At 47.6% G+C, this 15,867-nt stretch overlaps 2 protein-coding genes across 4 annotated transcripts in view; one reads left to right on the top strand and one right to left on the bottom strand.

The window, feature by feature from the left end:
- AGPAT2 (1-acylglycerol-3-phosphate O-acyltransferase 2) overlaps positions 1-6,610 on the top strand; it is a 31,747-nt gene extending 25,137 nt beyond the window's left edge. For both annotated transcript variants that reach the window (XM_083158603.1, XM_083158602.1), the window contains exons 5-7: positions 238-333; positions 3,438-3,510; positions 4,821-6,610. In XM_083158603.1, the coding sequence (XP_083014729.1) occupies positions 238-333; positions 3,438-3,510; positions 4,821-5,017 (366 nt within the window). In that variant the 3' untranslated portion in view covers positions 5,018-6,610. The remainder of the gene's footprint in view (positions 1-237; positions 334-3,437; positions 3,511-4,820) is intronic.
- A 1,358-nt stretch (positions 6,611-7,968) lies between these two features.
- EGFL7 (EGF like domain multiple 7) overlaps positions 7,969-15,867 on the bottom strand; it is an 88,780-nt gene continuing 80,881 nt past the window's right edge. For both annotated transcript variants that reach the window (XM_083158605.1, XM_083158604.1), the window contains 6 exons: positions 15,753-15,865; positions 14,033-14,128; positions 13,454-13,627; positions 11,722-11,786; positions 10,825-10,984; positions 7,969-9,593 (listed from right to left, as the gene is read on the bottom strand). In XM_083158605.1, the coding sequence (XP_083014731.1) occupies positions 9,571-9,593; positions 10,825-10,984; positions 11,722-11,786; positions 13,454-13,627; positions 14,033-14,128; positions 15,753-15,865 (631 nt within the window). In that variant the 3' untranslated portion in view covers positions 7,969-9,570. The remainder of the gene's footprint in view (positions 9,594-10,824; positions 10,985-11,721; positions 11,787-13,453; positions 13,628-14,032; positions 14,129-15,752; positions 15,866-15,867) is intronic.

Below are 15,867 nucleotides of genomic sequence, written 5' to 3' on the forward strand. Positions count from 1 at the left end.
CGGAACCCCCTGTTGGAGCACCGGAAGTCGGGATCCCAACGCCGGGATTCCCCCTGTCGGAGCGTCATCCAGCACCCATGTGGGCAACATCGAAGCTTCAGTAAATTGACCCCTGGGAATCTGTTTATTAAGTTTCCAGGGATAGATTCTGGGACAGATATGTGGCTCCATTTGTGGCCCTTAGTAAAGATGTGCTTTGCTGGTCTGTGACACTAATGCTGGACTTTTTCTGTACAGCTAAAGGTTTGGGTGTATCCCGAGGGGACTCGAAACAACAGCAGCGACTTCCTTCCGTTCAAGAAGGGGGCCTTCCACCTCGCTCTGCAGGCACAGGTAGGAACCCTGACCATTGGGACTAATTCAGGACTGCTCGTTAGGTTGCGTATATTCGCTGCTTAGTGAGCACGTAAACTATTTCCCCGCCGAACTCATGCGCTTTGAAATTGGAAACAGCCATGATTAAACAAACTGGGTAGAAACATACTGACATAGAGGAAGGAGCAGAGGCGTAACTAGAAGTTTGTGGGCCCCATAGCAACATCTTGATAGGGGACCCCACATCCACCCCTTCCGTTGTCACTGTAATGCCCCTAAAGGGGGGAAGGAGAGTGAGACGGAGGCTATTGGGGAGAAAAAGTGTGTCAGGGTAAGGGAGGGGGCAGCGGGCAGGAGAGGAAATACTAGGGGGCAGGCTGTCACTTGGGGGGTTGACAGGCACATGCAGCATAGAATAAGGGGGGCAGGCTGTCACTTGGTGGGGGTTGGCAGACAGATATAGTATATTGCAGGGGGGGCACAGGCTGTCACTTTGGGGGGGGGGGGGCAGCAGGCAGTTAGTTACAGTAGACTGCAAGGAAGGAACAGGGAGGATGTCTCTTGGGATGGTGTCGGCAGGCACATGCAGAAGAGGCAGGGTGAAGTACCAGCCAGTTACCTGCTTCTAGCTGAGATTAGAGGCCACCCTGAGGGCTCCCAGCATTGCTCAGAGTTTTGGCAGGGATGACTGCTATCCACCCCATGGATGGTGCCAGGGAAGAGCTCTCTCCACCCTTCCAAGGTGACTCCCAGCTCCTCGTGTGAAGGAGAAGCCTGCAGTGCTCTATGGTAATCTCAGTGACTGCCCTGAATACAGAGAAGGGAGCAGCGCCCTCTGGTGTGTTGCTTTACACTCTGGCTCTGCACCTCGCCTCCTGCTTCTGTTCCTGCCCGGAAATAAAGCTGACAGCTTCGGTCCCAGCGCTGCACGGCTGTGAGTACTACAGTATTTTGAATTAAAAGAAGGAACAAAGAAAATTAAAAGGGTGCAGGGGATAGCCTGCTGGGTCCTCGGGCCCCCAAACGGCTGGGCCCCATAGCAGTTTTTTCCCCTGCACCCTCTGTAGTTACGCCACTGGGAAGGAGGGCCCTGCTCACAAGCTTACAATCCATAGGGATACATTAGGATCAAATTTATAGCAGTCCTGATGGGATGCAATTAGATATGACTGGTAATGGAGGTTATGCCTGAAGAGGTGAGTTTTTAGGGAACGCTTGAAATTTTGGAGGCTAGAGGAGAGTCTTAGTATGTGTGGAAGGGCATTCCATAGGGTGGGTGCTGGCGGAGAAAAATCCTGCAAGTGTAAGTGGGAGCGAGTAATGCGGATGAGAGACGCAGATCTTGAGCAGAGCACAGAGGTCGGGTGGGGATATACTTCGAGATAAGCGAAGAGATAGAAGTCGGTGTAGTCAGAGTAATGGCTTTGTATGTAAGTTGAAGTATTTTATATTGAATGCGGTAAAATACAGGCAACCAATGGCTAATTTATTAAAGCATCCATTGCACATTTGCAGATAATGATTGAACAATGCAGTGACTTTCAGTATTCTGTGCATTGGCCCTTATTCTGATTGTCGGACGGCCGCGTGTGCGGCCGGCCGATGTTTTGTGTTTGCGCATGTGCGGAGGCGTATATGCGCATGTGTGAACACCTCGCATGCCTGAACATGGTGTGAATTCAATGATTGGTCGGAACCATCCAAGCAGGGGGTGGAGAGGGGCGTGAAGGGCTGTTTGGGCTCATTACCATATACATACGCCCCGGGTTTCAAGGGCGTTCCTATGAAACCGCTGGGCGTACGTATGGTAATGCGGCCATGGCGCACGTGTGGGGGGCGGACAGCTGACCTAGCCGGATGCCAGCTGCCCGCCCATATCCCTGCTTTCGCACAGAGAAATGTCCGAGTGGCCTGGAGCACTCGTGGCTGCCTGACCCCTCGGTCCATCATTCGATGGTTGGTGACCATCGGAGGATGGGGAAGGTTCCCACAGATGGAGGTGTTGTTCACATGAAACATCCGTTTGCTCAGCGTCTTACCGCATTTGGACGGTGTGAGCGATCCGTACGGTAGGCGGGGCTAAGAACACTCGGTTTCTTTCCGAAATACGCATCCGTCCGAATCAACTAGAATAAGGGCCATTGTCTGAGGATTATTGGCATATACCCAATAACATCTGCACCGTAAAACGATCACCGTACAATAACCGCGTATTTCCATATGGTCACTTAAATGACGCCTACTAGATGCTACATATTGCTTATACTGTTGCAGTGAGAGGAAGATCGGGTTATAACGTTCTGATGGGGTATAGGGCTGGAGAATACTGGGTGATAGACAGTGGAGAAGCAGCACAGCATCAGGCAGTGGACTGAAAGGCCTGGAATCCCTTGGATGCAAGGATGGGGCGCACGTAGCGATTTTGTGTCATCTTCTAAGCGATCTGACTTTGACTAAATTGCTTAGAAAATGACCCTAGATTGTCAGGATGTAGGGGTGATAGCGATGCGCTTCCTCGTGAGTCGATATCATCGAGTAATGTATTTCAGACATTCATGAAATCTAGTCCGATCGCTAAGGTTCCCACTGGAGAACACTGCCCTGCCAGATCGCACAGCACACAGCGCTGTGCAGCGCTGTGTGCTGATAGAGCAACATTGCTTAGATCACTGGCACACATCACTCTGTGTGTAGGACACATTAGTATGATAATCCTCTTAAAGGACATTGAACAACCTGTGGCAATGCCCTAGGAATGAATGATGTCATGAGATGATACTAGGTGGGAGTGGCCTAGTGGAAACAAATACGTGTGGCTTCATTGGAGGAAAGTAGGGTATAATACAGGGTGGGTGTAGGTTACTGGAAAGGAATAGGTGTGATGTCATAGGACGAGGGATAATATTTTGGATGGGTGTGGCTTAGAAAGCAATATGTGTGATGTCATTACAGTAGGGGATTGCTATTGGGTGATGCACCCCACCTGAGTTTTCCCTGCACAGAGGAATAACATAAATCCGTGTCTGTTATATACATGGGTATATTACAGCAAAAATAATGTATCTGAGTGCAGTGCCTTAAAGTATAACGATGTAACACTATGTCCCTTCTCCTGGTTACAGGTTCCCATCATCCCGGTGGTGTATTCCTCATTCACCAGCTTCTATGACAGAGCGAAGCTGCGTTTTACAGGAGGTATGGGAACAGCGCGGGTGTGAGACAGTGTGATGCTGCATTTAGCCATCAGATCCTAAGCCTGTTCTGTGGGTGACATCTGCTTCCTCGCTCTCTGGCTTATAGTGGATGGGGGGATTATTGGCTTTGTGCAGCACAGCCCGTGGCATGCCACAGGTTCCCAGTCTGCTGGATGGCCCTGCAGAGATTTCTTCTGCAGAAATGGGTGGATTCAGGGGTGCTGCTGTGGAAGGTGCTGTCCCTTTTGGTCAGAGGGGAGACTGCCACCTAGTGGTGACTCAGGGGGATGTCTTTGTTATGTTACCTTTGTGATGAGACCATAGTTACAAAGGGGAAAAACAGTAGATAAATTCTTCCTCTTTCTCATCTGTATGAGGGGAATGTTCAGTCACGATTTACTGACAGACAAAGGGTGGTTAGTACTCCGTGTTGTAGATATCTAAAAATACATTGTTTATAAAGGGCTCTTAACACACAGACACACACACACACACAATAAAGGTTGTCACCCTCCTGTTCCAGCCATAGAGGGGTCGTGCTGTGCCCCGCCTTCCAGCTATAGAGGGGTCGGGCTGTGCCCCGCCTTCCAGCTATAGAGGGGTCGGGCTGTGCCCCGCCTTCCAGCCATAGAGGGGTCGGGCTGTGCCCCGCCTTCCAGCCATAGAGGGGTCGGGCTGTGCCCCGCCTTCCAGCCATAGAGGGGTCGGGCTGTGCCCCGCCTTCCAGCCATAGAGGGGTCGGGCTGTGCCCCGCCTTCCAGCCATAGAGGGGTCGGGCTGTGCCCCGCCTTCCAGCCATAGAGGGGTCGGGCTGTGCCCCGCCTTCCAGCCATAGAGGGGTCGGGCTGTGACCTGCCTTCCAGCCATAGAGGGGTCGGGCTGTGCCCCGCCTTCCAGCCATAGAGGGGTCGGGCTGTGCCCCGCCTTCCAGCCATAGAGGGGTCGGCCTGTGCCCCGCCTTCCAGCCATGGAGGGGTCGGGCTGTGCCCCGCCTTCCAGCCATAGAGGGGTCGGGCTGTGCCTCACCTTCCAGCTATAGAAGGGTCGGGCTGTGCCCCGTCTTCCAGCCATAGAGGGGTCGGGCTGTGCCCCGTCTTCCAGCCATAGAAGGGTCGGGCTGTGCCCCGTCTTCCAGCCATAGAGGGGTCGGGCTGTGCCTCGCCTTCCAGCCATAGAAGGGTCGGGCTGTGCCCCGCCTTCCAGCCAATACACAATTACTGTAGCGCACAGCTTTATAATGGTGGCTGGTATATTGGTGCTTGTTTTTTATCTGTCAGATATTATATTAATTCTCTTTCCTCATATTTTCAGGAACCATAAAAGTAGAAGTCCTTCCAAAAATAGACATTTCAGGGCTGAAAGAAGAAGATCTCTCCGAGCTGACAGACCGATGCCGTGACGACATGCGTCAGGTCTTCTTCAGGCTCTCCAACAAGACAGACAACCTTAGCAAAAAGGACACAGACAGCAATGAGAACAAGACCCAACCACGTCGGACACAGCACTGAGAACGAGACCCAACCGCGTCGGACACAGCACTGAGAACGAGACCCAACCGTGTCAGACACAGCACTTAGAACGAGACCCAACCGCATCAGACACAGCACTGAGAACGAGACCCAACCGCATCGGACACAGCACTGAGAATGAGACCCAACCGCATCGGACACAGCACTTAGAACGAGACCCAAGTGCATCGGACACAGCACTGAGAACGAGATCCAACTGCGCGAGATACAGTGATGTAACGGAAAACCTAACCGCGGCTGATAGACAACTGCGAGTAAGTCCCCACCTGTATGAGGCATCGCGCTACAAGCCATGCGCAACACTTACATCCTTCTACTCCCAACTCACAAGGTACCAAAGATTTTCCTAGCTGCTCATTTGTTTTATTCTTGAGGAACGTGGGACAACAGTCACTATGTAGTGTCCATAGTTTCCTTGGGGGATTCCATAATTTGAGAGTTTAAAGTGTACAAATCGCAACAGTCTGTCTTCACTGGAAAATCGTGTTCACTGTGCAGATAATTATCCTGAGGGACTCTGGGTAATAAAGTGCTGCACGAACCAGAGCCAATGCTCATTTTCAGTATTTTCAGGATCCCAGTTGGCCAAAGAGTGACGTTTCTCTGTTCTGAAGACCCTGCCTTCTGACGCACAGACGCTGATGCGCAGGTGCAGCTGTCTGATGCACATACGCTGATGCGCAGGTTCTGCTGTCTGATGCACAGAGGCTGATGCGCAGGTGCTGCTGTCTGAGGCACAGACGCTGATGCAAAGGTGCTGCTGTCCGAGGCACAGACGCTGATGCAAAGGTGCTGCTGTCTGAGGCACAGACGCTGATGCAAAGGTGCTGCTGTCTGACGCACAGATGCTTCCGTCTGCCTGATACAGCCTTGGCTCTAAGTTGTTGTCCTATTCAATACGTCCTGGATGAATCCTCCGCTGTTAAACTCCTTTCGGAGCACAGAGGACAGAAGAGATGTCTCTTCCCCATCATTGTTCCCAACTTTTGCGTATGTCCGTGTATTAGAAGAGCACTGTGTACACTGCTGTATTGTTCATTCTTGGCTAATTTATTGGTTTCTAATTACAGTATAAAATACTGTTTACTGTATAGGTATTGGGGTGGGGGGGTTGTTAATCTCAAGCACCTCTTAATGTTTTTTTTTTTTTTTTCTCCGACTGGAGTAATCTCTTTTAACAACAGACAATGGACGTCACTGTGAGTTTGCAAACTTTTTTGCTGTTTCTTAACAAATATATTTTATATATAGATTTATTAAAGAGTCATTTGTATAAGTTCCTTATGCCAAAGTGTTAGAACATTCCAAATTGAAGGGTTCACCTTGTTCCTCTGTGTGTGTTTGTGTGTATCAACGGTACACGTACTGGGCCGGGACATTCAGTGCCGGTAAGAGGGGTCTGGGATCAGAGACGGAATCTATTGGACATGACTGGGGTCTTTGTGAGTTTTGGGAGGTGACCACCCGTTGATGCATTACAATGTCTATTTCCTATGGCAGATTAGAGTCGAGTATGTGATCATGTGTAATCAAAACTAAGTGCCTTTATTAAAAACAAGCCAAGCAATGGGTCCTGCTCGTCTCACTATTTGTATCTGTCCCATCGCGCCTTTATACCACAAGGAGAAGATGGTTGAGCATAATAGACCGTAACACAGGTGACAATTTCCCCACTTGCCTACATGGGGGGGGGAGGGGGTGTACAGCTTTTGCCGTTAAATACAGAGTAGTGTTGATCCTAGCACATTGATGGCTAACCTTGACACTCCAGCTGTTGTTGAACTACACATCCCAGCATACCCTGCATCAGACTTAGCATGGCCAAATAGCAAAACTGAAGCAGGGCATGCTGGGATGTGTAGTTCAACAACAGCTGGCGTGTCAAGGGTATCCATCAAGGTCCTAGCACCTTCAAAACCTGTGCATTTCTTCTCCCCTGCCTGGGGTGTCGCTGTCTGCTTTGGTGTTTCTAGAATAGTTTGGTCTGTACTGAGATACAGGTCAAACTGTGCTAGAAACACAGCAGAGAGTGACACCCCAGGCAGATAAGTGGAACTGCACGGTGCAGGGTACACTCCCAACCCTATGATCTATACTCCATTTAAGGATTTCTGAAGGGGATACGGTCATTAAGTCTACCCTATGAAGGTCGACAGGGCTTAGGTCGACACCTGAGTAGGTCAGAAGGTTGACACAAGCATTAGGTCAACAGACAAAAGGTTGACATGAGTTTTTCATGTTTTTTTTTTTTTTAGCCGACTTGTACCGGCAGGCGCTATTTTATACACTACCATCCACTATGGCGTGGCGGGAGAATATAATAACCAACCTCCTTACTGGCTGCTGTGGATTGCTGGGGGTTCTAGTTCCACAACATCTGGAAAATGTCGCAGGCAGGGAGAGGATGGTCGATGGACTATAACACAACAGTTGGCGGCCGGACAGTCATCGCACGACAAACACTTTTTAGGTTGTGAGTTTTTATTTTTCTCCTTTTTATTATGAAAAAAACACAATTCAACTTTTTTTTTTTAACAAACAGAACACAAAACTCATTTTTCCTTCTACAAAACGCAGTTATTGTACCATGTAAAAAAAATAGTCTTCACATTATGAATGAACGATACTGACGACGTGAATATGTGTGTGACCTTACGTAATCCTGGTGATTGCTACAAACAATGTTTCATCGCCTGATCCAACATAAGAAATATCGGCTATTTTCTCCTTTAAATGAGTGAAATGTATTATATTTAATATTTTGTTTCAGTTAGCAGCAGATGATTGGGTTCCATCAGATTTCTAGTTGGACCGGTGACGATATAACATTGCATGGAACCAGAAAACCGGGTTACAAACTGTACTCTGGTAACAGCAGCAGAGGTGAAGGGGGGGGGGGGGGGGGGGGGGGCACTACATGGGATGGTGTCGAGTCGTGTGCAGGATAATAGATTTACATAAAATAGGTGGTCATTAGGTCGACCGTATATGGTCAAAATATCAATTGTGTCTAAAGTCCTCTGAAAAGGCTGAAATTGAAATGGTTGAGATGTGTTTTGTGTGTTTTTTTTTTTTTTTCCCTCAACAAACTTTTTCCATTTCACAGTTTGTAACAATGATTACCGGAAACCTAAACCCTTGTGAGCTTGCTCTCTCCGCAAGGTGGATCGTTCTGTTACCCCTGCGGTTGGCAAAGGTTAATATTCCCAACTGTAGTCGATGTGGTTGGCAAATGAAGCAGAAGTTTGAAGAACAAAAACCTGTGTAGACAATTGCCATGTGCGACCTTTAACCTATCAACCTTTTGACCTATTGCATGTTGACCATATGAGGTGGACTTAATGATTGGAACATGTCTAGTCTATATTTCCATTACCCAATGCTAGTATATTGTATATAGTTAGCACTAGTAGGTAGGAGACCTTTATCTCCAAGCGACTGAGGCAGACTTGACGCTGCTTCCATTGCAGATTTCATCTTATGCGCACTTTGCGTTCTCCAAAAATGGACACGTGCAAGGTCGGGGCGATGTCGTTCTGTGGACATTATGAAGACACCAACCTTGTAGACCAGGGATGGAGAACCTTCGGCTCTCCAGCTGTTGTGGAACTACACATCTACAGCATGCCTTATTACAATTTTGCTGTGTGGCCATGCTACAACTGTTGCAGGGCATGCTGGGATGTGTAGTTCAACAACAGCTGGAGAGCTGAAGGAACCCCATCCCTATTGTAGACTAAAGAGGTGGTACTGGGCCTTAACTGGGTGATGTCATGTGGGTGTAAGATCAGTAAGCACGCGTTCACAGACCAGGCTGCCCCATGCAGACCCGCGCCAATATGGGTCTAACTCGCCGGTCTGCAACAAACCTTATGGGAAAAGCTGAGGGAACATCATCGTTCCGAGGACTCTTCAACCATAGATGATATTAGATCAACTGAATCTACGTCTTGTATTACAACAGCTGAGATGTAACCGGCGCCACATTCGCCAAATAGGAAAAAAAATTCAGTGACTAGAGCCCCAGCGCCATTGTCGTATGCCCATTGGTGTATCTAGCTGCATGGTAGTATTATTATCATTATTAATACGTGTGGCCGAACCTGTACAGGTGGCATTGCGCGTGAAGTTTGCTCGGCCAGGTCACACTAAATCTCCCAGGTGCCTGGCGGATTAACTTCTGTCCTATTCTATATAGGTCTCCCATATTGTCTGCAGAAATGTGCATATACGGAAATACACCGCGGGATATAATACAGTCAGAGTTTGTTGGAGGTGCATGATGCCGGCCTGACTCGGCGCCAGTCATCTACAAGGCACGGTTTTGAACGATGGCTGTCGACCTCGGACTGTATTACGTCCCGCCGACATGCTTTCTACACTATATATAGGAAATGTTTTACATTGCAGCATTGTCTCTTTGCGTACGTGACTATGTACAGAAGAGCGGTGCCCTTGGCGTGTGCTGAGGTACAGAATAATGTCCTGTGGGTGCACAGGTGCACTCATCCGGGCCTGGTCTTCCCTGGAGCTCACACTTCATTCTTGCAGGAGCCTGAAAGAGACAAATTGTTATGCGTAAGCTTTATAGTCTGGCTCCGGTTGACAAATCTACAGTGTCTGGTTAGACCAGACATTCCCAACCACGGTCCTCAAGGCATACTGACCGTGCAGCTTTTAGTGATATCCACGCTTGAGCGTTTCATGTACGGGCCCACAAAAACCATAGGTGTGCCCATAAAAATGCTGACCGTACCCCTGCGAACATAGGAGTGTTGGTGCCTGACATCACACAAGGTCAGCGCCCACCCCAAATTCAGCGGCTAAAGGCCATCGAATGATTTCTCTCCCGTTCGGCCACTTGCGAGGGAGTGTGTTTGCGAATGTATCCGCTTGCATACTAGGGAACAGATGCGGTCGGCGGCGGGGTCTGCGTGCGGCAGGCAGCTCCTACCTGTTCACTAGGCTGCCAATATACGCAGCCTATTGAACACGTCTGAATAAGGCCCAAAATGCATTTGGGTAAAACATTTCTCTGTCCCGATTCCCGGCTCCTGTAAAGCAGAATACTGCAGCTCCAGTGTAATTACCAGTAAGCATTATGGCCCAATGTACATCTGTCCCAGGAGGGGTATAATACATTGTAATTGTACAATGCAATACATTCCCCAGCCCCGTGGTCACCGTTGGGGAAATGTTCAGCAATTGCCACAACTAATGGGATATTTAAACATGTGCTCTCTGCAGCGTTACGTCCTTATAGACGGCCGGCGTCACGCGCTTTATGAGCCGTGACCAGGTTTGGATTAAAATGAAGGACGGATTGTGATTGCTGATTATTAGCCAGGCGCCTGACAGGCCATGACGCCTGATTGTGCAGTAGGGATGGCCATCAATGCCTTTGTCTATCGATGGCAATAGTGCAACTGGCTATCGATAGTGTAATACTATGCTTTGGATGACCATTGATATTTTTAAATATGGATGGTCATCCATTTTCTTTGACTGATTGGCCTGTGGTCCAATCAAAACACAGGGGAGTGGCTTCATGGGTGCCAGGGGCGGAGCTATGCTCCATGTCCCGGCAGCCTTGGGGAAAAAAGAAAACTATTCATTTAAGTTTGACATCGGTGGTGGGAAACCATCTGGTTCTCCCTCATCGATGACAAAACTGTTCTACATCAGCCACAAACCATCGATGATTTTGAATACAGTAAATGGCCAATATAATATACAGACATGTGTGGCGTCTCTTGCTACCGAAGCGCCATGCTGGTAATACCTACACGTCTCCAGCCGCTCCTCCAAGAACGAGATCTGCTCGCTCAGCGAGTCTATCCGGTCCAGCTGCTGGAAGGAGTGCATCAGCAGGGAGATGGGCCCCAAGCCGTCCTCAGGAGACGCAGTCGATAAACTGTATAAAGGAGCCAAAACCGACTGCAGTTTCTGCATGGAGAGAGAACAAGCGATGAGGGAATAGAAATGGCTCTCTCTATGTAAAAGCCAGGTCACATACAAGTCTGAGGTAATGATATTAGAAACCGCATCTATGGGCAGCTTCAGAGACGGACGCAGTAGCGCAGCTGCTAAAATGTGTCGACTCGGTACGAGGCTTCTTGTGATCCGCTGCAGCGTCTGAGGACATGAGCATCCGTCATCTGAATAACCCTCAGGGCTGGTGAGGTTATGGCGGGAAACCCAGTCACATATAAAACTCTTGCTTTCTATTGTAATCAGTGAATATAAGTATTCCCATTTAGGTCTACAGCTGTGTTAATCTGTTCCCGATCGTCACTACTTGTTCCCATTTGGCGCGCCAAAATTTGCACCAGAATCGCCACGCTGCAAAAGCTCCACTCAATGCTTGTCTATGAGCCGCGGGACCGAATTAGACGCATGCACACTACGAGGGGATCGTACCAATTGTCACGTATGTCGCACGTGGCGATGGGCGTGGTAACAATGAGCATGGCTAATCTGTAGCCAGTGGCACATCTGGTATATATAACATTTCTCATACTGGCCCCTAATTTTAATTTATTTAAAAAAACACAGGCAACTGGCTGCAAATTCATGTCAGGTGCAGTACTATCTATTGGTCTACAGGAGGCGGTATGATATCACTATTGCACAGACAAAAAAGGCCTCCACAACCAGATTAATAATATAATTCTAGGGCTCACCTGCTCTATAATATTGATCTTGTTCCTCAGCTCTCGGAGCTCTTGCTGGACAGCGTCCGGGACCTCTGTAGCACAGGAGACGGTGGTTAGCAAGCATAGCAACAAGCACCTTAGTAAATGTACCCCTTAGACTCTTATGCAAACCATTACAAGACAGGGCCAGATACACTAAGCTTAAAAAGTGATAAAAGGGAGAGTGATAAACAACCAGCCAATCAGCTCCTACCTGCTATGTCACATACTGTGTTTAAAATATGTCAGATAGGAGCTGATTGGCTGGTTGTTTATCACTCTCCATTTAATCACTTTTGAAGGTTAGTACATCTGGCCCAGAAAAAGAAAACATGATTCCCCAGATTATAGGGCGACTCCTCGGCCTCTGAGCTGACAGCCGCACTGCGAACTGTTACCGCCTGGAGATTTACAGCTGTATTCAGAGACCACAGACAGGAACCAGATCTTATTTGGAAGTATTGTATGAAATACAAACCAAGGCCAATGAACCTTGTAACATTAATGAAAAAAAGTGTCCTAATTACCCACAGCTCATGACTGGTGGAAACTTTCCAAGCCTAGTTGCAGGTTTTGAGATTGCAACCTCATTGATGCCTATGCAGCCGTTGTATGAGCAACCATCACCAGAGACACAGCCGCCATCTCAGGAACATCACGTTACCTCACAAAATGGCTGCATTCACTGTGCAAATGCTACTGGAGCAATGGAACCCGTCTCAGTCACAGTCAGGCTGCCTAAAATATACTATAGTACCCTTGGCTGTGTAAGACACAGGATTTTGACGTTATCCAAAAAATCAGGTCTGCAACACGTTCACAGATTCATCCGGTGTGAAAGCGCCAACCCTTTGCTGGTAGCGTTGACAGCCACGCATTATTACTCACGGTACGAGTTTGATGTGTCACAGCGCGTACCAAAAGTAATAATGACTGGCCACCAACCTCTCGGGTCACCGCTCTTACTCTGCGGAGGTCTCAGGAGAGATAGCGATGAAGGCCGTTACGTTGTGCTGTGCGCTGTAAACATGGAGCTGAAATGGCACCCGGGTACCAGGAATCTGGGTTTGACAACACTCCGACTGTGGCTGTACTACAACCACCGTCCTCATCAAGCTGGCTGGCAGTACAGAAAGTTCATCTTGGATCCTGGCTCTTGCACTAATTCTGTAAATGTTATTTACTGAGACCAAGTTAGAGAAGCACATTTGGGCTGAGAATAAAGAAGCCATGTAGTACCTTTCTGTTACTAAGGTTATCTTTAAATGGAGTTAGACACCGACTAAAGTTTCACAAGAATATCCACAATTTGTGAAAATAGGTGTGAAAATTTCCAGGCAAACATTTGTATACAACATAATGACCTGTAATGTTTACCTTACATAGGAAATAAAATCTTTTTCTTACACAACATTTTTTATTTGCATTTATATAATAAATGTGAGAGACATTTTTAGCAGATATTTTGCACATCTATCTGATTGGTTGCACATATCAACATCCCATATTCAGTGGAAACTCCATTCTTAGTACATAAACCCCATAACTTCATGACATAGATACACTTTGTTTAAATAAAACAAAACCCAGTCACAGTGCAGGCAGACATTTTAAGAATACGGCTTATAGTGTCACTAAGAGCATGATCAACACTGAGGCACAAAATGGCTGCCTCCTCTGATATTAGTGGCAGTAAACGAGGCTGCCGCTGTAGACTAACCTGTTGCATTGACGACCGGTGGTAATGGTGGTGGCTGGGTGACCATCACTTTGTGACAGGACTTTCCATTTTCGGAAAGATAAAATCCATCTCGGCACGCACAGTGGAAGCTTCCGGGGACGTTCTTACAGATTTGAGAGCACTGTTGGCCCCCAGTCTTACACTCATCCACATCTAAAAGGCAGATATAACAATATATTAATATAACTTTCACACAATGGTGGAGATGTACTAATCCTTGTAAAAAGATAAAGTGTAGAGAGATAAAGTACCAAGGAAACAGCTTTCAAGCACAGCCTGTAACATGGCAGTTAGAAGCTGATTGGCTGGTACTTTATCTCTCCCCAGTGGTTGCTAGGTGGTATCCTTAAAAACTGGATGGTGGCCATTTTGGGAGGGACATTTATAATGGGGGCAGAAGCCATGGTACTGCAGACAAGTATCTGCATGTCCCAGGCAGTGGTGTAGAGGCGATGGCTATTTCAATGCCACTGCTTCAGTAACTTTTAGTACTTCACAGTCAAATATTGGTTGTTTTCAAAATGGCTGCCATACGCCATAAGTAAGTGTGTGCTCTACCTGTCTGGCATTGATCTCCCATCCAGCCTGCTGGGCATCCGCATTTGTTTACACCAGTACATGTCCCTCCGTTCTGACAGGGTAATCGGCATGACGCTGCGGAAATATAATGGGAAAACCAAAATAAGCTTTTGACTCTTGTGATGCCAATTCAGAACATATGCACAGCTTCCATCCCTGGTTTGTACTAACATGGGATCATGATCCTATTTCTCACTCTGTCAACACGACAGTCATTCCTCCGACACCCGTCAGTAAGATAGCGGAGATAAAGCGTGTAATGAGATCTGCTGCTGTCAGACACAATGGTGCATGTAACACGTGCTGGGGATTCAAGATCCGCTTCTTACTGGGGCCAGATGGAAAAGTTCTTGTCAGCTGCACACAGCATAGGCAGCCATTTTGTTCGGTGAGTCATGGAGACGGCCATTATCAGGCCATTGTTCATATGCCCGACAATATTTTCTTGGTCATTTATTTTAAATCTGCATGAAATAACTAATTTATGGCCATAACGAGTACTGAAATATGCTATCATTAGTACAGTAACTGTTACAGGAGGGTAATTACCTCAAGTATCCCCAACAGGTCATGCTATGAGGATGTGTGACTATGGAAGCAGGTGGGATAATTACTGACCCAGCAATTAACTGTGCATGATTAAAGACATCCACAAAACATGGCCTGTTGGGGGTACTTGAGGAGTTGAGAACCACTGCTCTATACATATTTTTAATGCATTGCGCTGACTGAACAAGGCGCTGTAAATAGGCCTGAGGCCCTCCAACGATGAATCACCACAGGAAACCTCCGCCCCCCTCGCTGCAGGTTCCTGTGGAACGGGAAGATGTTTTATGGCAGATTTTACGCTATAATCGTCCACTCCTGTCTGCTGAGCATCAAAGCGTTTTACAGCCCAGCCACTCTCCAGACTGTAATAATCCATGACCGTGTCCCAAAATGGGAGAATTATGTTCTGTCATTCCCTGCGGGGAACACCCGGGCCCTGAAATAACCAAATAACAGTTACTGACAGATGATTTTTAATATTCCTTTTTAAAGGATAGTTAAAAATGTATAGAAAAAGTCACCTGTCAGTAAATATTTATTTTAGCCCTGGAAGTTCAAGATCGATTTTAAACATCAAAACCCACCAAAACTTTAAAACATCTACCCCTTGGTTTCGCTCTGGGATATCAAAGACCCAGATTGGTTGCTATGGACAATACCTGGACTTTTCTTGAACTTAATAAATAACAACCAAGCAGATCCGATTAATCAAATGAAGGGCCTCCACATACTCAGAGGCCACAGCGCCGGAGTTTCCCTGCAGTGGCAGCCTGCGCACCCAGCCAGTGACTGAGCGGCAGCCTGGGAGACAGTTCCCCTCTGCACTGACTGACAGCTGAGCCGCCATATAGCAGAACAGGGCTCAGGTGTTGACACCCAAAAAACATTTTACATGTCAACTTTTTTTCATGTCGACCTTTTGCCAATGCCAGCCTTATGCATGTTGAACTTTTTGTCAAGGCCAACCTAGTGTATGTCGACTTTTGGCAACGACCTATAGATTGTCGCTCTTGATACAGCTGACCCCTGGATCCCCACCCCACTGCTGGGAGTTGTAGTGTAAGAACAGCTGGAGATGGTTGCTTGATGTAAGAAGCTACAGAGGATACAGGATTTATAGCCCAGTACGAGGGACAGACAGCGGCAGTACCTTTGTTGCAGCTGTGGGTGTAAATCTCCATCTTTCCCCAGCCTGGGCAGCACTTATACAGCGGTAATGACTTTGACCTAGACACCTGTCTATAGGAAATCTTGTACGTTGTCCT

This window comes from Crinia signifera, chromosome 9 (assembly GCF_055691185.1).
Source record: "Crinia signifera chromosome 9, ASM5569118v1, whole genome shotgun sequence".
NCBI lineage: Eukaryota > Metazoa > Chordata > Amphibia > Anura > Myobatrachidae > Crinia > Crinia signifera.